Below are 25,531 nucleotides of genomic sequence, written 5' to 3'. Positions count from 1 at the left end.
GGGAATTTAGAATACACATGTTGAAAACAATGAAAGAAATGATGGAAACAATGAAGGAAACTGCTAATAAAGTGGAAAATAACCAAAAGGAAATCCAGAAACAGAATCAAATAAGAGATGAACAACATGAAGAATATAAAAAGGATATAACAGAGCTGAAGGAACTGAAAACAGTCAATTAGGGAACTTAAAGATGCAATGGAAAGTATCAGCAACAGGTTAGACCATGCAGAAGAAAGAATTTCAGAGGTAGAAGACAAAGTTCTTGAGATAACTCAGACAGTAAAAGAGGCAGAAAAGAAGAGAGAGAAAGCAGAACATTCACTGTCAGAATTATGGGACTTTATGAAGCGTTCCAACATACGAGTTATAGAAATCCCAGAAGGCAAAGAAGAATGCCCCAGAGGAATGGAAGCCATACTAGAGAATGTTATAAAAGAAAATTTCCCAAATATCACCAAAGATTCTGACACACTGCTTTCAGAGGGCTATCGGACCCCAGGTCACCTCAACTCTAACCGAGCTTCTCCAAGACACATTGTGATGAACCTGTCCAAAGTCAAGACAAAAGAAAAGATTCTGCAAGCTGCCAGGAGTAAGCACCAGTTGACCTACAGGGGCAAATCCATCAGAGTGACCACAGACTTCTCTAATGAAACTTTCCAAGCAAGAAGACAATGGTCATCTACCTTTAATCTACTTAAACAGAACAATTTCCAGCCCAGAATTCTGTACACTGCTCAGCTAAGCTTAAATATTGACGGAGAAATCAAATCATTTACGCATATACAAACATTGAGGAAATTCGCCACAACAAGACCAGCTCTACAGGAAATACTTCAACCTGTTCTGCACACTGACCACCACAATGGATCAGCAGCAAAGTAAGAATTCAGAAATTAAAGGACAGAACCTAACCTCCACACTGATGCAAAAGATAAAACTAAGCAATGGACTCTCACCAAATAAGACGAATAGAATACTACCACACTTATCAATTATCTCAATAAATGTTAATGGCTTGAATTCCCCACTGAAGAGACATAGATTGGCTGACTGGATTAAAAAACACAAGCCATCCATTTGCTGTCTGCAAGAAACACACCTGGCTTCAAAAGACAAATTAAAACTCTGAGTCAAGGGTTGGAAGACAATTTTTCAGGCAAATGGAACTCAGAAGAAAAAAGGAGTTGCAATCTTATTTTCAGATACATGTGGATTTAAAGCAACTAAAGTCAAAAAAGACAAAGATGGTCACTTTATATTGGTCAAAGGAAAAATACAACAAGAAGACGTTTCAATTCTAAATATTTATGCACCCAATGTAAATGCTCCCAGATTCTTGAAACAGACCTTATTCAGTCTGAGCAATATTATATCTGATAATACCATAACAATATGGGACTTTAACACTCCTCTTACAGAGCTGGACAGATCCTCTAAACAGAAATTAAACAAAGATGTAAGAGATTTAAATGAGACCCTAGAACAACTGTGCTTGATAGACGCATATAGAACACTCCATCCCAAAGATAAAGAATATACATTCTTCTCATCACCCCATGGAACATTCTCCAAAATTGATCATATCCTGGGACACAAAACAAATATCAACAAAATAAAAAGAATTCAAATTTTACCTTGTATCTTCTCAGACCATAAGGCACTAAAGGTGGAACTCAACTCTAACAAAAATGCTCTACCCCACCCAAAGGCATGGAAATTAAACAATCTTCTGTTGAATAACAGATGGGTGCAGGAAGAAATAAAACAGGAAATCATTAACTTCCTTGAGCATAACAACAATAAAGACACAAGCTACCAAAACCTTTGGGATACTGCAAAAGCAGTTTTGAGAGGAAAATTCATCGCTTTAGATGCCTACATTCGAAAAACAGAAAGAGAGCGCATCAACAATCTCACAAGAGATCTTATGGAATTGGAAAAAGAAGAACAATCTAAGCCTAAACTCAGTAGAAGAAAAGAAATCTCCAAAATCAAATCAGAGATCAATGAAATTGAAAACAAAAGAATCATTTAGAAAATTAATGAAACAAGAAGTTGGTTTTTTGAAAAAATAAATAAAATAGATAAACCATTGGCCAGACTAACGAGGAATAGAAAAATAAAATCTCTAGTAACCTCAATCAGAAATGATAAAGGGGAAATAACAACTGATCCCACGGAGATACAAGAGATCATCTCTGAATACTACCAGAAACTCTATGCCCAGAAATTTGACAATGTGAAGGAAATGGACAAATATTTGGAATCACACCCTCTCCCTAGACTCAGCCAGGAAGAAATAGAGCTCCTGAACAGACCAATTTCAAGCACTGAGATCAAAGAAACAATAAAAAATCTTCCAACCAAAAAATGCCCTGGTCCAGATGGCTTCACTCCAGAATTCTATCAAACCTTCAAGGAAGAGCTTATTCCTGTACTGCAGAAATTATTTCAAAAAATTGAGAAAGAAGAAATCTTCCCCCAACACCTTCTATGAAGCAAAATCACCCTGATACCAAAACCAGGAAAAGACCCAAACAAAAAGGAGAATTTCAGACCAATCTCACTCATGAATATAGATGCAAAAATTCTCAACAAAATCCTAGCCAATAGATTACAGCTTATCATCAAAACAGTCATTCATCATGATCAAGTAGGCTTCATCCCAGGGATGCAAGGCTGGTTTAACATACGCAAGTCCATAAACGTTATCCACCATATTAACAGAGGCAAAAATAAAGATCACATGATCCTCTCAATAGATGCAGAAAAAGCACTTGATAAAATCCAGCATCCTTTTCTAATTAGAACACTGAAGAGTATAGGCATAGGTGGCACATTTCTAAAACTGATTGAAGCTATCTATGACAAACCCACAGCCAATATTTTACTGAATGGAGTAAAACTGAAAGCTTTTCCTCTTAGAACTGGAACCAGACGAGGTTGTCCTCTGTCACCTTTACTATTCAACATAGTGCTGGAAGTTCTAGCCAATACAATTAGGCAAGACAAGGAAATAAAGGGAATCCAAATGGGAGCAGAGGAGGTCAAACTCTCCCTCTTTGCTGACGACATGATCTTATACTTAGAGAACCCCAAAGACTCAACCACAAGACTCCTAGAAGTCATCAAAAAATACAGTAATGTTTCAGGATATAAAATCAATGTCCACAAGTCAGTAGCCTTTGTGTACACCAATAACAGTCAAGATGAGAAGCTAATTAAGGACACAACTCCCTTCACTATAGTTTCAAAGAAAATGAAATACCTAGGAATATACCTAAGGAAGGAGGTGAAGGACCTCTATAAAGAAAACTATGAACTCCTCAGAAAGGAAATAGCAGAGGATATTAACAAATGGAAGAACATACCATGCTCATGGATGGGCAGAATCAACATTGTTAAAATGTCTATACTTCCCAAAGCAATCTACCTATTCAATGCCATTCCTATCAAAATACCAACATCGTACTTTCAAGATTTGGAAAAAATGATTCTGCGTTTTGTATGGAACTGGAAAAAACCCCGTATAGCTAAGGCAGTTCTCTGTAACAAAAATAAAGCTGGGGGCATCAGCATACCAGATTTTAGTCTGTACTATAAAGCCATAGTGGTCAAGACAGCATGGTACTGGCACAAAAACAGAGACATAGACACTTGGAATCGAATTGAAAACCAAGAAATGAAACTAACATCTTACAACCACCTAATCTTCAATAAACCAAACAACAACATACCTTGGGGGAAAGACTCCCTGTTCAATAAATGGTGTTGGGAGAACTGGATGTCTACATGTAAAAGACTGAAACTGGACCCACACCTTTCCCCACTCACAGAAATTGATTCAAGATGGATAAAGGACTTAAATTTAAGGCATGAAACAATAAAAATCCTCCAAGAAAGCATAGGAAAAACACTGGAAGATATTGGCCTAGGGAAAGACTTCATGAAGAAGACTGCCATGGCAATTGCAACAACAACAAAAATAAACAAATGGGACTTCATTAAACTGAAAAGCTTCTGTAAGCTAAGGAGACAATAACCAAAGCAAAGAGACAACCTAAACAATGGGAAAGGATATTTGCATATTTTGAATCAGACAAAAGCTTGATAACTAGGATCTATAGAGAACTCAAATTAATCCACATGAAAAAAGCCAACAATCCCATATATCAATGGGCAAGAGACATGAATAGAACTTTCTCTAAAGACGAGAGACGAATGGCTAACAAACACATGAAAAAATGTTCATCATCTCTATATATTAGAGATGCAAATCAAAACAACCCTGAGATATCATCTAACCCCAGTGAGACTGGCCCTCATCACAAAATCTCAAAACTGCAGATGCTGGCATGGATGTGGAGAGAAGGGAACACTTTTACACTGCTGGTGGGACTGCAAACTAGTACAACCTTTCTGGAAGGAAGTATGGAGAAACCTCAAAGCACTCAAGCTAGACCTCCCATTGGATCCTGCAATCCCATTACTGGGCATCTACCCAGAAGGAAAAAATCCTTTTATCATAAGGACACTTGTACTAGACTGTTTATTGCAGCTCAATTTACAATCGCCAAAATGTGGAAACAGCCTAAATGCCCACCAACCCAGGAATGGATTAACAAGCTGTGGTATATGTATACCATGGAATACTATTCAGCCATTTAAAAAAATGGAGACTTTACATCCTTCGTATTAACCTGGATGGAAGTGGAAGACATTATTCTTAGTAAAGCATCACAAGAATGGAGAAGCATGAATCCTATGTACTCAATTTTGATATGAGGACAATTAATGACAATTAAGGTTATGGTGGGGTGAAGCAGAAAGAGGGACGGAGGGAGGGGGGTGGGGCCTTGGTGTATGTCACACTTTATGGGGGCAAGACATGATTGCAAGAGGGACTTTACCTAACAATTGCAATCAGTGTAACCTGGCTTATTATACCCTCAATGAATCCCCAACAATAAAAAAAAAAAAAAGAAAGGCAGTGAAGCAAAATGGCCCAATGTGAAATGAGGTGGAAGGAGAAAGAGCAGGAGGTCTTAGTTAAATGGGGTCCACTCAGCTTCCAGTTATTGCATAGGTGGGTACCATTTTATATCATGTCTCTTGAACTCATTGACTCAAAGCCAGGGTTGGCAAACTTTTGTTCAAAGGACCAGATAATAAATATTTTAGACCATGGACACATATGTTCTCCAGCACATATTGTTCTTTACTTTTTTTAAACTCTCTCTTTTTTTTTTAATGTAAAAACTGTGAACTAAAGCCATGGGACAGGTTTGGCCAAGTCTGGATGTCCACTGCTGTACTTTGTCAAGCCCTGACCTGAAGCACAGGGTGTAGAATAGAAGTTATAATGGAAGGCAGGTTTAGATGCAGTATATTGGTGTATTCTAGATGTGACTAGAGTCCTATATGAACTAGTCTCAGGGCACCATCACAATCAAAGGAACACCATTCAGGAACCAAAAAGTAATTAAAAGCATTTCACATCTCAATTCTGTTGCCCCAGGAAACAGCACCCAGGGTGCTGAGCAATTTTAACACATAAGGGAACATCTTCAGAGTGCCTTCAGCACCACTGCCATTCTTCGGCCAGCTGCTCTCAGAAATGCTTTTCTTACTCTGCCTCTCAAATTTAAGTCCTCGGTCTCCCCAACACCCAACACATTTAGCTTCTTCTTTTTCTTTTCCACCATCACCTTCCTTCGATTTTAGGTCTTTACTATGGAGCTCATCTTAGTTTTCTCTGTGTTTTATTCTTTGTCCAGATTTTTGCAATGAAAGAGAGCAGTGTGGGTAAACCAGCAGACAGGAGTGGGCAAAAACAACGAGTATCCACATATTCATCATTACCAGTCCAGTCCACTTCTTTTACATTGGCTGGCATATAAAGTAAAAACCAGAAAATAGGATTTATGTAACCATAGAAAGATTTAATCTATGACCTTTTTCTCTCTTATCTCTGCCCGCTCTACAGCTGCTGGACATAGCGGGAAACCTCCTCGAAAGACCACTGGTTGCCAGGGATGTAGCTGATAAGTACCTGGCCCTCCTCCAAATGTTCAACAAAGACCTGGATGTGGTGAGGATGATCTACAGTCAGCATGTGCAGGAGGAGGCAGAACTCGGTAGGCTTGTTTCAGGGAATTGTGATGCAGAAGTTATGTTACTGGGAGTTGTGATGCGGAAGTTATGTTACTGGGAGGCAGCAACTATCCATCCTGTATTTGTTAAATGTCCGTTTATGGATCTATGACATTCTCCAAGAATAGCAAGCACAACCTTCTTGCTTAAAATTCCAGACTATCTTGGGTGATCGTGGAGCCAGTTCACTGAACTGTAGATTTCCCTGTATCTGGAGCTGAGATTGGCAACCTGACCTAGAAAAGTGCAGTCTTGACCACCTGTGGTCAGTTGAGACCTTGGCATAATATATGAGTTGACCCTTGATCATGGTTGCCATCCTGACTAATCTTCAACACACCTCAATCCCATAGTCAATTTCCACGTGTTTGTGGGAAGTTCCTTTTCCCTTCCAATGCCATGGCAACCATGCTTCTGCTGGAAGGAGCCAGCAGGAGACAGCCAAAGGCAGCACAATGTGAGGGGTAATGTCTCCACTTTTATTACAGTGCTTAGATGCCCTGACTTATTTATTTGAACATCAAAACACAAGTTCATTTGAGTTTTACAAACATTTCTTTGAGTCCTTCCTGTATACAAGGCATGCTTGTGGGTACTCTATACAGTGAAGGTCAAGGTAAAGAATAAAATAATTAATCCGAAAAGGTGTTTATTCATGGAATGTGAGTAGGGCCAGATTTGAGTTGCAAGGAAAGGGAATAAAACAAGATACATGTGGCTAGGAGATTTGAGCCTGCATTTCTGAAGAAGGTGGTCTTGATCTGATCCCTGAAAGATGGAGATTAATAGTAAAGGAAGGGAGGCGAAGGCTTCCAAGGCAAAGGCACAAGAGGATGTGGAGATGATGGGCTGGCTGGCACGGCCTGCAGTCAGACAAAGTATGCTGAGGGGCCTCAAGTCAACCATGGAGTTCAATTTGTGGAGTGCTCTGAGGCCATGTTAAGGAATTTGGACTTCGTTACTCAGGCAATGAGAGATTATTAAATGTTTTTAAGTAACTGAGTCGCAGGACCACTATGCTTATAAATAAGTTTCCTGCTAAGGTCATTAGGAATTGCCAACACATAGGAAGTCATTCCCAGAAGATCTGTCATCAGATCAGCTTTATGCAGGATCATCCTCATGACCTGTTTTTCCCTGTTTTCTTTTCCTTTTTTTTAATTTGAGACAGGAGTCTCATTCTGACACCCAGGGGTACAATAATAGCTCACAACAACATTGAACACCTGGGCTCAAGCAATACTCCCACCTAGCTGGGACTACAGTTGTGCACCACCATGCCCAGCTAACTTTTTTTTTTTTTTTGTAGAGATGTTTCCCACACTGGTCTTGAACTACCGGCATCAAGGGATACTCTTACCTCAGCCCACCAAAGGGCTGTAAGGATAGGTGTGAGCCACTGTGCTCAAACTCCATCTTTATTACTTCTTACAAACAAATAAAGTGTTTGAAAAATTTAAATGCCTTCAGAGGCTGAATTGGTTTTCTTTTGCCTTGTAACAAATGACCATAGCCTTAGTACCTTACAACGACACCCATCTTTTAGTTGACAGTTCTGTAGATCCTAAGTCTGGCATGGTGCATTGGTTCTTTACTCAGAGTATCCCAAGGCTAAAATCAAAGTGTTGGTCAGGCTGACTTTGCATCCGGAAGTTCTGAGGCAAAGCTTCTTCCTGTTGGTAGAATATGGTTCTCTGTGATTGCAGGAGTGAGGTGTCCATTTCCTATGGCTGTCAGCCAAGGCCATAGCCAGCAACTAGCGGCCACCTCCATTCCTTGCCATGCTGCCATCTCCACCTTCAAACAAGCAACAGCTCATTAGAGCCTGTCATGCTTTCAGTCTCTGACTCCCTCTTCTTCTGCCAGCCAGAGAAGATATTCTGCTTTTAAAGGACTCAGCTAATTAGGTCAGGCCCACCCAGCACCCTCTCCATGACCACAGGAGTGAAATCTCATCCTGTCCACCATTCCCACCCACATTAAAGGGGAGGAAATTATGCATGGGTGAGGGTCCTTGGTGGTCATCTTAGAATCGTGCCTATCACAGAAGACAAGCAGAAAATGAAAATGATGGCCCTGGCCTGAGCATGTGACACCTGGGAATGGCCAAGTTTTTTTCCATGATGGAAAAAAGGAGGTGGCCATTCTTGAGCTCCAGTTGCCAGGGAGAAATTCCAGCTGATTGTTGCCAGTCATCTAATTTTTCCAGAGAAGCTAAAAATTGAGATTTATTTACTTTATTTTTATTTTTTGAGACAAAATCTCACCCTGTCGCCCTGGGCAGAGTTCTGTGGCTCACAGCAATCTTAAACTCTTGGGCTCAGGCGATCCTCTTGCCTCCCTCTCTCAAGTAGCTGGGACTACAGGAAACCACCACCTCGCCTAGCTAGTTTTTCTTTTTTTATTAGAGACGGGGTGTCACTCTTGCCCAGACTGGTCTTGAACTCCTGAGCTCAAGCAATTCACCTGCCTCATCCTCCCAGAGTGCTGGGATTATAGACATGAGCTACCATGCCTGGCCAACTGAGATTTTTTAAAACATAAAGTCTCACATTTGTTAAATCTTGACAATTAATTATCGGCTAACTAACCTGATGTATGTGCTTAAGTAAAGAATACTTAGGCTGCACTCATGCCAACCAAGTGCACCGTAATCCACATCCCAGTCCCATTCATAGTCTCAATGAATTATCACAAAAACCCTGGAAGTTAAATAAACAGGAAAGGTATTATTGCCAATTTATAGAAAACAAAACTGAGGCCCAGAGAGATTAAGTTGTCTGTATTGGGCAGTGTTTCTCAATTCTAACTGATTCTCAGAATCATCTTGAAAGCTTTTAAAAAATAGGGAAAGGGCCAGGTCCTCTGCCACTATCTGCGTCCTCTTTCCCCTTTCACAGTACCTCCCGGGAGCACGTGAGCTGGGGGAGACTTTAGTCTGGAAGCAAACGAGACAGAAGTGGAGAAGCTGGTGGGGGCATTCACGGGGTGGGGAGGGCTGGGAGTCTGGCCTTCCTTCAGTCTGACTGTGCCCTGTCCCCAGGGTTTTCCCCCGTGCACAAGAACATGCCGGCTGTGGCTGGGGGCCTCCGCTGGGCGCAGGAGCTGAGGCAACGCATCCAGGGTCCCTTCGGCCACTTCAGACGCATCTTGCATCCGTGAGTATCTCACCCCTAAAAGGCAGGTCTGTTCCAGGCTGCTGTTCCTGCTCTGGATCCTGAGTGTTGTAGAAATAGGTCACTCACCTAAGGCATGAAAATCATCTTCATTCCCAGCAAGAAACCAGACACCTATCAGCCAAGCATCCCAGGCCCGCCGGGGCAGCTGAGCAGACCCCTCAGTGTGCAGTGGGGACTGACACGACACAGGCTGACTCCTGTAGCTCCCTGGGACTCGTTTCTGGAGGCAAATGTGTCAGGGATGTTGAGCTCTGGGGTTTCTTCACACTGTGCCCCCGACATGCTATCTCTCTGCTGCTGAGACCGCTGGAAAGTAATGTGGCCCAGTGTTCCCCAAGTGCAGCCCCAGGACCCGGCTTACTAGACCACCCGGGGCACTTGGGTGATGCCCTGTTAGATACACAGGCTCTGGGGCCTCACTGTCACCTGCTGAATCTGAATCTGGGCTGAGCTGGGAATCCGCTTCTTCAGCAAGCTCCCGCTGTGGTTCTGAAGGTGACTGGGGTTGGGAGCTACTGGCTTGCTTCATGGCTGAGTCCAAAAGCCAGGCCAGACAGAGGAGTCTCAGCTAAGAGCGCCTGAGAAGAGCTGTTCTCAATGCTGCATACAGGAAGGGCGTGAGGCTGCTCTCTGCATGGAGCTGCGTCCTCACCCACCACTCCAGAGTGGCCAAGCAGAAAAGCCGACACAACCTTTGCAATCTCCTGACTGTTGGAGAGAAGCTGGAACCTGGATTTTAAAGTTTGTATCCAACTTTAAAATGATCAAGGATTCTGTTTTTTTCTCAAACTCTGCACATATGTAACAAAGCCTGCATGTGAGTCAGGTCTGCCTGGTGAGCGATCCACTTGCAGCATCTGCTCTGGTCTGGGCAAGCGCTTTATTTTGTAGATGAAGCAGCTAGGCAGAGAGAAGCAAGGTGCCTTGTCTACGGTACTAGACACAGCCAAGGAAAGAACTGGAAGACGTCTGGGTCTTTGGGGGCCCCAGCACCCAGAGTTGTTCCAGGGGACCCCAGCCATGGGAATTTTGGCTATAAGCAGAGCCAAGCCCTCATGCACCTCAATCCTGCCCCCTAAGGCAGAAAGAAGGAGATAGGTGAATGGAAGGGGGCAGGGAATCAGGACAGCTTCTGGGAACACAGCTGCAGTAGGAAGCAAACTGAGGGGAGGGCAGGAATTTATAGAGATGCTCTCAGGAAGGGCCCCCACGAGAGAGAGGGGATGGAGATTGGGCAGAGGGAGAAGTCGAGCTGCTGGTAGTTTCAATGAAGGCCCTCACCCATTCTCCAGGAGCTCCGGCACTGCAGAGCTGCCCCACTGTCAGATACCCCCATGTCAGCTAGTGGGACGAGGGTGGGCTTTCCTGGGAAGGGACGTGGCTTCAGGCAAGGTGGCTCTGTTTGGCTGAGGCTGAGGGCGTCCATATGTGGTGGGGGTCAGGTCTTGGTACATGTCATTGATACCAAGAGAGGGTCTGAATGGCACACTACAGCAACCTCTACAATCCCTATGAAAGTTCTCATTTGTTTTAAAAATGAATTCAAGTCTGTTTTGCACTCTATAATATGTATTTATTGGTCACTAAAAATCTTTTCCATTCCTCACCATGAAGAGAAATGGAAGCTACAACAAGTGTCACCACACTTATTACTGTGACTTCTTAAACCCACGGGGTGACACCCCATGTGAGCAGCCTGCTCCGACCCCATTCTTATCCAGATCCTGAGATCTGGGGAGGGGGTGGGCTTGTGAGGAGAGAGTGCCCACTCAGTCTGAAACACTTTCCATGTCCTTCTGCCTGGCAGACTCTTTCTCATTCACCACAAAAGGGAACTAAGCTAAGCGACTGGGGAAAAAAAAATGCCGGCAAATCCAGTGCTTTCTCCACAGGCGTGAGGGCTTAGGTGGAAAGCTTCAGGGATCTCTGGAGAAAGCCTGTGTTGGTTTAAAGAGCAGATGGATTTCAAAGAATCTTTGCAATAAGCTGCCTCATTTTGCTAGCAGGACAAACAAAAAGACCTCTACACAGACGGTGTGAGGCTTTCTGAAAATTAAAGACACTTTACCTGTTTTCCCGGAGCTAGACTTTGATTTGGCGCTGCAGGGAGAGTCACAAGAAGGGGAAGCAGCTGCAGGAGCAGCGCTAGCACCTCGGCCCAGCTCTGCTGCCTGTGTCCTCAGCCCTGCTAAGGAAGCCTTGCATGTGTCTGAGCACACGTTTGTGTGCATGTACGTATGCTTAGTGTGCTCACATGGGGGGAGAGAGGTGGGAGGGATTCTCATATAAATGTGTCAAGGAGTGGAGGCGTGGAGGTGTTTCTGATCACAAACCTTGGATGCGTTTCAGAGAATGGGAAATACCTTTATATATGTGCGTGTGCATCCACATGCTTATATCCATATATGTATATGTGTATACACGTACACACATGCATATGATGTTCTCTACAGTCGTGCATCTCTTAAGACATGGATGTGCTCTGAGTAACACACTGAAGGCAGTTTCACTGTGTGAACTTCACACATGCACTTAACCAACCCAGACCATGTAGTCAACTGCACACCCAGGCTACGTGGTGCACCCATTGCTCCTAGGCCACACACCTGTACAGCATGTCACTGTGCTGAATACTGGAGGCGACTGTAAGGATGTTATGAAAGCAATGACATCATTAGGTGAAAGAAGTTTTACAGCTTCACTGTAATATTATGAGACCACCATCATATACATGGTCCATTGGTTGAAATGTTATGTAGCACACGGCTACACGTAAACGTATGGTTTTTTCTTAATTAAATACAGAAAACTATAGCATCTATAACTTTTCTCTAATATTTAAATTTCCCTTTGATGCATATTTTCAAAATACTTCATTTACCTTGTGCATGACCGGCGTGGCTAGGTGACGGGGTTGGGAGAGCTGTGGAAAGGTTACCTGTGGGGCTCCCTGCATTTTTAGGAAGTGCAGGTGACCTCTAGTGGCCAGAGGAGGATGTTCAGGAACAAGAACGCTGGCTCTGAGAGCACTAAGAAGCCAGCCCAAGAAGCTACTTACTCTCTTTTTTATAGGTTGCAGTTTGTTCCTCAGATAATTATTTCGGTTCCTTCTAATTCTGTGCCATTCTTTTCTGTTGTGCGGACAGTTGCATGGAATCTGCTGAAGGAAAGCGAATGATACAACAATATGAAGACATGCTCCTACTGCTGGAAAAGTAAGCAGCTTCTGGGATTGTTCTGCAAATCGCCTTGCCTCCACAGCGCCTTCTGCGGTTCTGAGTCTGCAGCTTCCTCAGTGGCTCTGAAATGTCCCTCTGTGTTTCATGTTGTGACTATGGTATTTGTGAGTACGGTACTTCTGGATTGCTCACACGAGGTCCCAGGGAATGCAGTCTATCCTAGAAACAAATCCTTTTCTCATGTGATTTTGCATGAGCTAGAAGTGCGATGCTACGCATGGCACCCCAGCATCGGAGTCATGGGAAATCACAGCAGCAGGTGTTCCCTAAGCAGAAAACAACAGTTCACACGCTGCACAAAGAGAAAATAAGTTTTAAAACTACTTCCCGTATCCTTTTATGAAGAAATCATAAGAATGAAATGTTATATGAGCTTATAGCTGCTCTTGTTTCAAAGCTAAGTCTTTCAGGAGCACAAGGTCTAGAAACAGCTGTGGTCTTGCCTCCTCCCTCTGCCATCTGCTCCCTCTCATGATTCAGGTGAGGAGGATAGTGAATTTTGTGATCATGCTTGTGAGGAAGCTTAGCGTTGCTTTGGACACATCGGTGGGCAGCACCTCCACTTGCCAGGTGCACCCCACATTCCAGCCCTTTTACCTCCCAAATAGCTTTAAGTCCCTCCACTCCCTGTCATCGTTTCCACCACCAGCATCTTTTCAAGAGCCTGGAACCTCGGCAGCAGCTTCCTAACACACTGCTCCCGGTCCAGTAATGCAAGCACACCCCCCACCAGCTGAGAGACCTTTCTGAGGTCCCTATCATCTCCTCATGTGACACAGAAAGCTGTCCCTGAGGTGGCCCTTGCTGTCACTACTGCAGCTGCAGACACTATCTCTGGTCCTTGCCCACAGCACGCCATCATCCTGGTTCTCACTTCCACACTTTGCCTTGCCCATGCTTCTGCCAGGGATGTTATCTCCTCCTTCACCAACCGCCCTGTGCTCACCCTCTGAGATTCCACCCAGCAACACTCCATCACCTCCCCTGGGACACTCCCCTGCCATTCTCGTCACCTTCCACCCTCCACCTCTACTGTTACATGTGCCCTGCACATTTCTTTAAGATTGCAATTGCTGCATTGTGTCATGACTATCTGCTTGTCTGAGATTCGCCCCCAGCAGCTATCTCTCCCGTGAGATATGTATTTATCTTTTTAACCCCAAGCCCAACATATGGTAGGTGCTCAGTCAATGTGTAATGACTGAACAAAGAGTGTCCACAAGCTGCATGAAGATCATTTCTTCCAACATCTACAGAGACTAATCATAACTTCCCTTATCCCCCCATGGATCCCCCCTAAAGACCCCATGAGGAGTTTCCCTTCCTGCCTGTCTCTGATTTAAGCCAGGCCACCTTTAGAAATTAGTGATTATGTGCCAGAGCTTCCCCAGCTGGTCAGGTCAATGACCAGCAGCTTCTTCCGTTCATGTTATAGATCATGACATGAAGTGGGAGCAGGCTATGAGGTGGCTATTGTCTCTGACCCTTGCAGATATGAGACAAGACTCTACGAAAACTGGTGTCAGACGGTATCCGAGAAGTCGCAGTACAATCTTTCCCAACCACTGCTGAAACGTGACCCAGAGACGAGACAGATCACTGTCAACTTTAACCCCCAGGTCAGTTGGATGGCAGGCACTCCTTTTTGGCTTCCTGAAGAGTTTATTTTAACTCTGCTGAATTTAAAGGTAAAGAGATTTTCTACAAGAATATTCAAAAGCTGTTCCAAAGGCGGTGCCTGTGGCTCAGTCGGTAGGGCGCCGGCCCCATATGCCGAGGGTGGCAGGTTCAAACCCGGCCCCGGCCAAACTGCAACCAAAAAATAGCCGGGCGTTGTGGCAGGTGCCTGTAGTCCCAGCTACTCGGGAGGCTGAGGCAAGAGAATCGCTTAAGCCCAAGAGTTGGAGGTTGCTGTGAGCTGTGTGAGGCCACGGCACTCTACCGAGGGTGGTACAGTGAGACTCTGTCTCTACAAAAAAAAATTAAAAAAAAAGCTGCTCCAAAGTATTAGCACCCCGAATTCCTTTTGGGGGGAGAATCCTGGGGTGTAGTGTCTTCTGTCCATGTTTACATTTTTTTTTAATTGTTACCAAGTGGTGGCAATTTATTTTATTGTAATTTTTATTTCAAATTAACGTGAGGGTACAAATTTTCAGGTTACGTCATTTTCAAGGCTAAGGTAAAGGTCAAGCTGTAGTTGAGCCCTTCACCCAGGGGCCTGTGCCAAATACCCTCACATGGTGGCCATTAGGTGAGACCCCGCCAATCACCTTCCCCTCTTTCTCTCTTCTCTCCCTTGCTAGACTATATTTGAGTTTTATTACTCATGTGAGCAGGTAGTTGTTTATATATTGGTTTCATATTAGCATTGAGTACATTGTATTTCACCCCTGGCCCCGGAAACACTCTTGTTTGTCAAACTAGGAGGGGTGCCCAAGGCATGTCGATGGTGGATATCAGGGATGCTGCTTAACCTCCTCCAATGCATAGGACAGCGCCCTGCAACAGGTGCTTGTCCAAAAATGTCAAAAGGGCTCAAACTGAGAAACTTTGCTTTCAATGGTCAGAAGGGCAGAGGACCAGCATAGAGTACAGCCAAGGAAAGCTTAATTCTGGAGAAAATGAGAGCCGAAAGTATTGGCCACACTGAACTAGAAGTAGTCACTGCCTTCTACCTTGGTGCATGTTCTCCAGGAATACACTGTAGACACAACTGAAAACCAAGGGCACATTCATGTCTTTTGAGAAAATTGCAGTTTGAGTAGAACATCAGTTCTTTCCCCCTGGAATCTAAGTGAACAGAGGAAGTTAGAAGAATTATTCCTTCACCGTGGCAAGACATGAGTCTGTTGTTGAACTCACTTGACTCCACGACCCAGTGTTATCAGCATTTGCTGTGAACAATGTGGAATATTAAGTTTCTAAAGAGATGCATGTCTGGATTATCAACTGGGCCATGGTCTACGTATCATAATATAGTAATAAGTCCTTGGTATAAGGCCATGCTTGGTCCAGTATTGAAGGTGGACCAGCTCTGTATCCTTACAGGATAAGGACTCTATCTCCTCCTATGTTTAGCACATAATAGGTACTTTATAGTTGTTTTGTAGATGATATAAGGGAAAGGAGAGAGAAAAGAAACTGAGAGAGGATAAATACCTAAACCCAATGTGAGTTGAAGTGGGGACAGTTACCAGCATAACAAGTCAACAAAGAGTCATGGTCACCCCTTGACATATGACTTCAAGCAGTGTGGCCACCACTAGAACTATGAGGAATGAATAGTAACAGACTTATCAGTCTGGAGGGACATGAGTAGAGATATGCCACCCCTGGGGACAGGATAATAATTATATGGGTTCATTTTTTAATTCATGTAAATTACTTTAAATGCCCTATTATTAGGCCTTTAAATTAATTTACAGTTTCATCGGTCTGTATTTCATTGATTCTAGGACACACTGGGGTGTTCTTTTCCTACATATTTTTGTCTCTGAAGTTGGCGTGTGTTTACAGCTTAATATACCACATTTTTTTCTTCTTTAGCTAAACACAAAATAATAGTGAATCTTAGAATTACGACATCTTAGATTGAGTAAGATGCGGTATAAATAGTGCTACAATAAACATTTTTGTTGCCACTGCTTTCATTCTCAATTATTTCTTTGAGACGGTGCCTAGAAGTGGAATTTCTGGGCTAAAGCATGTTCACATTTTGAAACTTGTCATGTATATTACCAACTTGTTCCTTAGAAAGATGAACTGACTCATTTTCTTGCCAATAAGACATTACTCATTTCTTCAAATAGTTTCTAACCTGTAAAACTAAAGGCATTATACCTCAATTTTTTTTAATTTGCATCAATTAGATTACGCGTAAAGTTGAATTTTATAATGTTTAAAATTCGCTGGTTGCTTACACTGCTGCTTCTATGTATTGCTTGTTTGGGTCCTTTGTCCATTTTCTAGCAGAAATACCCTCCTTCCCTTGAATTCGTTAGAATATTCAGAAAATATTTGTCAGATATTAAGAAATTGGCTTTGAATATAATTTATTTCCAGTTTAAGTTGACTGTGTTATTATGTGTGTAATATTTTAGGCACAAAACATTTTTGTCTTATTTTGATGTTTTAGGCTTGGAATGGCCTTCTCTACCTCCATTATCACATCAAAAGCCCAAAATATTTAACTAATTCATTAGTTTGTTTTATTTCTTTATTATTTCAATAGTTTTAGGAGGTACAGATAGTTTTTTGTTACACGGATGGATTGAATAGTGGTAAAGCTAAGGCTTTTCATGTACATATCCAAATAGTATTTACATTTTAGCTGATGGGTAAATTCTTCTCTCTCACTCCCCTCTCATGCTCCCCCATTCTGAGAGTCCAAAGTCCATCAGCCCACTCTGTGTGACTTGTACACCCGTTGTTTGTCTCCCACTTCCAAGTAAGTACATGTGGTGTTTATTTTTCCACTCCTGAGATAGTTCACTTTCAAGTTGCTGCCAAAGACATCATTTCATTCCTTTATTTAGGGCTGGGTAGTACTCCATATATACACACATACACCCCACATTACCCATAGGACTCCATGGTGTGTGTGTATATATATACACATGTAATATATATACATATATATACACACACATATATACACACATACACCCCACATTTTCCATAGGACACACACTCCATAGGTATGTGTGTGTATATATACACACATGTAATATATATACATATATATACACACACATACACCCCACATTTTCCATAGGACTCCATGGTGTGTGTGTATATATATACACATGTAATATATATACATATATATACACACATACACCCCACATTTTCCTCATCCACTCATGAATTCATGGGCACTTGGGTAGACTCCATATCTTTGCAACTGTGAATTGTGCTATGATAAACATATGAGTGTATGAGTTCTTTTTGATAAAATTGTTTCCTTTCCTTTGGGTAGATATGCAGTAGCAGGATCTCTGGGTCCAATGTGGAGTCTACTTTTAGTTCTTTGAGGACTCTCCATACTGAGGATTCTCCACACTGTTTCACAGAGCCTGTACTAATGCACTAATTTGCATTTCCACCTACAGTGTATCAGTGTTCCCTTTCCACTGCATCTGCGCTAACAGCTATTGAGTTTTGACTTTTTAATAATGACTGTTCTGACACTGATAAGGTGTTATCTTACTGTGGTTATAATTTGCATTTCCATGATAATTAGTGATGTTGAGCATTTTTTTCATGTTTGTTGGCCATCCGTATATCTTTTTTTTCTCACAGATTTGTTTCAGTTCCTTGTAGATTCCAGATATTATTTCTCTGTCAGATGTATAGTCTCAGAATACCTTCCCTCCCATTCTGCAGGTTTTCATTTTACTCTTATTTTGCTGTGCAGAAGCTTTTTGGTTTACTTAAGTCCCATTGATTAATTTTTGGTTTTGTTGTATTTTCTTTGGGGATCGTAGTCATAATTTCTTTGCCTACACCAAAGTCCAGAAGTGTTTTTCCTAAGTTTTCCATTAGAATTTTTGTGTTTTTGGTCTTTTAAGCCTTCTTTTTTTTTTTTTTTAACAGTTAAAATCTTAATAACCATCTTGAGCTTCTTTCAAAGTAAACTAGGATACTAAGTCCATTTCCGCACCAAATGATTAGCATTTGTCTTAACTCTGAGTCCTTCAGCAGCAACAAAGAACTGGCCCAGAGCCACTGGAAAGAGAGCTGGGGGGCCAGGTGTCATTAGATGGGGAACTTATGACTTTGCATCTGTCTTGTCACCTATGCCTATCCATATAAGCCCTCATAGGTTCATAAAGATAACTAAATAAGAAAGGATGAGGGAGAAGGAGCCTAGAAACCCCACCAGTGGCCTCTGCTTGGCTTCCCACATCTTCAGCTGCCTCTAAACTTGGGGCCCCACAGAAGATCAGAAAGGCCTGGATGACTTTCATTCCTGACCTTCTGGTAATAATACATGCATGTTAAGACATGAAGAAATTACAGCAAAGGGCATAGAAATCGTGAGATATTCCAAATGATTGTATAGGACAATTAAAGGCTGACCATGGGCATCTCCTCTCCTCCTGTCATGTGGGTGGTCTCATTTGGAGAGAGTACCAGAAGTCTGAACATGAAGTTCCTCATGGACGTGGGTGGCCCAGGCCAGATGATCCTCTTCTGAAACTCCCCCACCTCAAGGGAACCTGGTTTGGTCAGCTCAGTGTGAGCCTGTGTTCCAGCAGCCACATGCCCCAAGGTACAGAAGGCAGAGCCCTGCCTGCTGTCTCTGAAGCCTCCTTTCCCAGGTTTTTCTTTCCTTGCCCTTGGTTTGTGATGTACAGATCTGGGAAACCTCTTCCTTCCGCCTAATACTCAATTTTCTTTCTCTGAGACTCAACTTAAGGAACTGGTAGAAAGAGAAGTTAGAAGGAGAAGTTTGGGCCTTCTGGGATTTTAGAATGCTTGCACAGCGCAGCAGCTGACTCTCCATCCTCAACTACAGCTGCCTTGTTGCTTCTTTCCTCCAGCTGGTTTCGGTGCTGAAAGAAATGAGCTATCTGGTACCCAGCGCAGTGAAGCATGTCCCAGAGACAGCAGCAGCCGTGTTCTCCTCCAGGGAAATCTACCGGCAGCTTGCGGCTAATCTGGAGCTGACGGTGAATTGGTACAACAAAGTTATGAAAACTCTGCTAGAAGTGGAATTTCCATTAGTAGAAGAAGAGTTGCAGAATATTGATCTCCACCTGAAAGAGGCGGAGGAGACTCTGAACTGGAAAACAGAAGGTAACAGGGCATACCTGGAATCAGAAAAAATGTTAGGATGTAAAGATTTAATGAAGTTAAAAGAACTGGTAATCTGATTTGGGTTTTAAAACATAGATCTATCCTTTCATTTGACATATGTCCAAGCAGAGAAGGTAAGGAGGGTTGGCATTTCTCTTCCTCCTTCTCTCTGGGTGTGATTGGTAGATGGTAGATTTAGGAAACTTCGCACAGGTGGCTCGAAGTTGCATCTGAGCTCCCACAGTCTCCACCATATATGGGCACTGCATGAATTAGAGCTCTTACTATATTATCATAGTTATTTAATTTTCAAAACTAGATTGTCAACATCTTAAAGGAGGGAACTATGTACTTATTTTTCTACTGTCTCTCCATTCAATTCAATACATTTTCATTGATTGATCAAAACATGCAGGATTGTAGGGAAAATATGAGAAGTGGAGTGTCTGGGAAATGGCATCTCTGCTTAGAAAGTTCACCATTAGTGGTGAACCATGTACAGACGCATGTTCAACCTACAATACTGGCTATCGTTCAGTTAAAAATACAGCATGATTAATCACAAGGGAGAAAATTAATTTGAATTGGGGTCCTCACAACAGTTAAAGTTTGAAAAGAAGGTCCCAGTCAACTCATGAAAGTCTCGGAACCCCATATTAAACAAGTTAGAACTTTATTTTATATGCAAGAAGGAATGACATTTTCAACATTTAATACAGTGAAATGCTAAAAAATGAATTAGACCAAATAAAGTCATTAAGTTTTATTGGTATCTAGATGTAAAATTATATTTCTTTTCTTTTTTTTTAACTATATTTCTTAAATGTACCAACTTTTGTGTGCTTGGCACATAAACATAAACCCTTGTTTCCTTCATACTCAGAATCAGAGTAAAGGTCAGCATTTTAATATAATTAGAGAGGAAAATGTTCTGAAACTGTGCAGAAATGTCTTATAAAAGCTGTATGAATTAGATCCTTATCTTTCATAGCAACTAGCCCTTGCACTATGCCAGGCTATTTCAAGTAATTATATTTCTTTCGGTGGGGAGCAGGCATTTGGGATTATGTTCTTCAAATCACCAGTAGTATTCATGATCTTGAACGAAGAATTCAGAAGGCTAAGGAGAATGTGGAAGAGATTCAGAACATCATGAAGACATGGGTGGCTCCAATATTTAAGAGAAAGGATGGAAAAAAGGAGTGCCTTCTTTCCCTGGATGATCAGCATGACAGAATGGAAAAATATTACCATCTCATCAAAGAATCTGGCCTTAAGATTCATGCCCTTGTCCAGGTAATAACCAAGTTCTCAGACTCACAGAGGCAAAGCATTAAGTGTGTTTGGGTGCAAAGAGTGATTTGGAAGTTAGAACAATCAACAGATGTTGTGTCTTCTGTAGTCAAGGATAGAAGTTTGTACTGATAGTACAGGATAATGCTACTAGATAGGGAGAGTGAAGAGTCACGTTCTAGCACCAACGTGTGAAAATTAATACTATCTTAACAGTGACACTGCTTAATTATCGTGTGATTTAGGTGTCACACCTAACCCCACAGGGATAGGAGAGGCCAAAGGCAAAATCCTATACTACCCACTGCACTGACCACCTCCATGCCCAGCTTGCACGCACAACCTAGTGGGGGCCTCAGCATCATCCTTGTAACCTAGCCCCGTAGAGCCTGGAGAGATGGAAGGTTACCACGCAACCCCCAGCTGCATTTGATGAGAAAGAACAATGAAGAGTGCCACACTCCTGGGCAGTAAGCTTCTCCCTTCACTGTGGTCAGGGCTTCTTCAGGTGACTTGATCAAAGCTAAAGCTTCCTTGTGAATGGTGGACAAGGGTTATGAACAGCCACCAGCTGAAACTCTAGTGAAGCAGCCGTACGGCAGTTTCTGACAGGTTGACTCCTGTGAGAAGTCAGAAATGAATCACAGTTGTTATCTGTAGAGTGTCTGTTGTTTGATGTGCAGTGAAAATGCTGACCACATTTTTGGCTTTCAGAGATAAAGTCCCTCAAGTAGATGTATTTTTAAATGCTCCTGGCCCCATATTCTGTGTAATTCAGCAGCTAGTGTAGACCATGGACATCCATTTTTTATCTGTCTTTTTTTTATCTAACCATCCATCCATCCATCAACCCATCCATCCAACCACCCATGAGCTGTGTTTTTAAAAGTGTCTAAGGCCCTATACTGAATGCCAAGAAAATGTAAGAGGCATGTTTTGAAGAGGAAGAAAACCTCAGGCAAAAACAAGAAACTACTTAAGATTTTGGACATTTAAAAACTACGACAATTAGGTTTACATGTATTTGTATCTACTTACCTTTTTATGTATCTGTCTATCCGTGTGCCAACAAGGGCTCAAATCTTTGTTCTTGAAAGTCAGAACGAGAGAAAATTTAAAGAATTAAATTGCCTAGTCAGTGAGACAAGCATAGCGACCTGGAAAAAAACTACATATTATGTTTTAGTTGTTTGGAGGAATCCAGGAAATAACCAAAAATGGCTTTAAACTTAAATACTTAACTTTTGCTCATTTTAAGTTGAGTTGTTTCTAAGTTTTAGAAGTCTTTTATGGCTTCTGGATGCACATCTTTTGCCATATATGTGTACACTGAACATTTTCTCCAAATCTGTGGCTATCTTCCCAATAGGGTATTTTGATGAGAAATAGAATTTTGCTGCAGTGTGATTTACCATTTGTCCTCTTCTGGGTAGTGATTTTGAGTTTGCTCTAAGGAAACTACTTACCCAAGTTTGCAAAGAATTCTTCTATATTTTCAATATGTATAAGCTTTCTAGTTTTAGCTTTTATTTTTGGGACTACAATTTGTCTTGAAGTAATTTTTGTTTATGAGGTGATATATGAGCTGAGTTCAATGATTTCCATATTAACCTCCAACTTCTCCTATCCCACTTTTTTTAAATAATTTCCCTTATTGAAATTTTTTGGCACCTTTGTTGAAAATCAATTAACTGTATAAGATACCAATATAAAATACATACAGTATAAAATATCAATAGCACTTTTCTGGATTATTGATCATAAAAGAATCAATTATTAATACATCTTGAAATTAGGTACTGTAAGTCATGTGACTCAGATTCTCTTTTTAAGATCATTTTGGCTATTCTAAGCTCTTTACATAGCCACATGAATTTTAGATTCAACTTGCCAATTTCTAGGAAAAAATGGTAGGTGTAATTTGGATTGGGATTGCATTAAATCTGTAGATTAATTTGGAGAAGAGTAAAGATCTTAATGACAATGAATATAGCAATCCATGAGCATGGCATATCTCTTCACTTAGTTATTTTTCTCTGAAGTGCTTTATAATTTTTGTGTAGAAGCCTTACACGTTTTCCATAAAATATATTGCTAAACGTTTTACATTTTGGAGTAATACCATAAATTGAATTCATTACATTTATTTTCTAATTGCTCTCAGTGTACAAAAGTATAGATTTTTGCATATTGATATTATATTCTGTGACCTTTCTAAATTTATTAGATGTAGTAGTTTTATAGATTTCTTATAATTATCTATGTAAATAATCAAGTCATTTCTAAATAGAGACAATTTTACGTCTTTATTTCCAGTCTTTATGTCTTTTATTTCTTTTTCTTACCTTATTGCTCTGGCTAGGCCCTCCAGTACAAGGTTGAAGTGGTGTGAGTGGACATGCTTACCTCATCTCCAATCATCTGTAGAGACACTAAGTAATTCACCACTGAGTATAATATCAGCTATAGGGTTTTTATGGGTATTATTTATCAGACTCCAGAAGTCCCCTCTATTACTAGTTGGCCAAAATATTTTATAGCAATAAAATATTGAATTTTATCATATGATTTCTCTGCATTTCCTGAAGTGCTAATCTCATTTTACTCCTTTATTCTGTTAGTGGTCATATTGATCTTTTAAGTGTTAAAACTAATTTTTAATTTCTGGATTAAACCCACTTCATCATGTTGCATTAATCTTTTTATATATTACAGAATTCGACTTGCTAATTCTTAAAAGATTTTTATACATGTGTTTATGAATGATATTGATCTCTTCTTTTGATGTCCTTGTCTGATTTTGGTGTTGAGGTTATGTCAGCTTTTAAAAATGAGTTGGGAGGTATTTCCTCTTCTATTTCCTGAAAAAGTTTGTAGAAGGCTGGTCTTATTGCCACCATATATGTTTGCTAGAATTTACCAGGGTATACTTCTGGACATGGAGTTTTCTTTATGGAAAAGTGTTGGATAATGATTTTTTGGTGATAAAAGATTATTTAGATTTTCATGTATCACCTTTATCAGTTTTTGCAAGTTTTTCTCAACAAATATTTTCATTTTGTCTATGTTATCAAAATTATAGGCAAAGTATTATTCATAATTTTTCTTATTATTATTATGTCTATAGGATCTATAGTGATCCATCCTTTTTCATTTTTAATATTGGTAATTTGTAATTTTCTTTTTTTATTCATCAGTTTGCTAGGGTTTTTGGTTTTTCCCAGTTTTATTAATCTTTCCAAATAACACAATTTTGACTTTCCTGATATTGTCTATTCATTAGCTGTCTAGTTTATTAATTTCTGGGTTTTTGTTGTTATTTCATGCAAGTTGTTTTGTGGATAATTTCTTATCTATTCTTTTTTTTTTTTTTTTTTTTTTTTGCCTCTTAGGGTAAAAACTTATGGTATTGATTTTAAGCCTTTCTTTCTAATACAGGTATTTGATAATACTAGTTTCTCTTAAGCAGTGCTTTACTATCATTCCTCAAATTTGATCAATCTCATTTTTATTTTCATTCAGTTTTAAATGTTTTCTCTTATTTTTATGCCTTTAGAAGTGTGTTGGCACAATGGTCATTTAGAAGTGTGTTGTTGTTTAATTTCCATATACTTCAAACTTCTCTAGATAGCTTAACAAAATGGATACCTTATTTAATTCTATTGTGGTCACAGGAGATACTCTGTATGATGTCAACCTTTTGGAATTCAGTGAGGCTTGTTCTATGACCCAAAATATTGTCTATCTTATTGAACATTACTTGGGCACTAGACAGTAATGTTAATTCTTCTGTTGTTGGTTGTAGAGTTCTATAAATACAAATTCATTCAAAGCAGCTGATAGTATTGTTATGATCTTGTATGCTTTCTGACTTTTCTGTCTATTCATTCTACCAAGTAAAAAAAGGTAGAGTGTTAAACTCTCCATACCTGTAATTGGATTTGGATTTGTCCATTTAATCCTTTAGATCTTTCAGATTTTTTATCACATGCTTGAAGTTCTGTTAATAGGTACAAATAAATTTATGATTATTATAGCTTCCTGATGAAATGACCATTTCATCATTATGAATTCCCTTTTTATTTCTAGTAACACTGCCTTGTCTTACAGTCTACTTGTTCTGACAATAGTAGAGTCTTTCCTTCCTGATTCATTTTTCCTACTTTTTATATTATGTATCTTTCCTCACCATTTTACACTTTACATTTCTTCTCTTTACAGTTATCTTACAGTAAACTACAGGTTAAAGTCTAGCAATTCTGTCTATTAAGTGGAATGGTTATCCGATTTACATTTAATGTGAGTGTTAGTACAATTGGATTCAGCGCTTCCATTTTGCTATTTGTTTTTTGTTTGCTGCATTTATTTTTGTGTTCCTCTGTTCTTCCACTCTCACTGTCCTGTTGATTAATTGCACATTTCTAGTATTCTATTTTAATTTATCAATTTACATTTCAGCTTTGCCTTGTTGCATTATAATTTCTAGTGGTTGTTCTAGGTTTCAGTATGCATCTCGAATTTATCACAATCTACTCAGTTTTCCCATAAAATATAGAAACCTTGCAACAGTATATTTTAATTCAACCTCTCACTTCATCTTTTTACTATTGTTGTGTGATATAGGTATATATATATATAGCCCCACAGTATGGTATTTTTTCTTTACAATTTTACAAAAAATATTTATAGTTTTACATTTAACCAAGTACTCACCATTTTTAGGCTTGTTGTTATTACCTTCTGTTGATAATAAGTTACTATCTGTGGTCATACATCTTCAGGCTGAAGAAATTTCTTTAGTATTTCTTAAAGTTCATCAGGTCTGCTGATGACACATTCTTTCTGTTTTTGCTCATCTGA

General features: G+C 40.5%; 1 protein-coding gene across 1 annotated transcript in view; it reads left to right on the top strand.

Annotated features, from left to right (window-relative positions):
• The window catches only part of DNAH9 (dynein axonemal heavy chain 9), a 377,510-nt gene that overhangs the window by 42,411 nt on the left and 309,568 nt on the right, over nt 1-25,531 (top strand). The window contains exons 9-14 of the mRNA XM_053569797.1: nt 5,993-6,143; nt 9,203-9,317; nt 12,485-12,553; nt 14,070-14,196; nt 19,123-19,378; nt 20,433-20,674. Of these exons, the coding sequence (XP_053425772.1) occupies nt 5,993-6,143; nt 9,203-9,317; nt 12,485-12,553; nt 14,070-14,196; nt 19,123-19,378; nt 20,433-20,674 (960 nt within the window). The remainder of the gene's footprint in view (nt 1-5,992; nt 6,144-9,202; nt 9,318-12,484; nt 12,554-14,069; nt 14,197-19,122; nt 19,379-20,432; nt 20,675-25,531) is intronic.

Source organism: Nycticebus coucang, chromosome 18, assembly GCF_027406575.1.
Source record: "Nycticebus coucang isolate mNycCou1 chromosome 18, mNycCou1.pri, whole genome shotgun sequence".
In the NCBI taxonomy this organism is placed as follows: Eukaryota; Metazoa; Chordata; class Mammalia; order Primates; family Lorisidae; genus Nycticebus; species Nycticebus coucang.
Note: the sequence above shows the minus strand (reverse complement) of the source record. Positions and strands in the feature narration are given on the sequence as shown.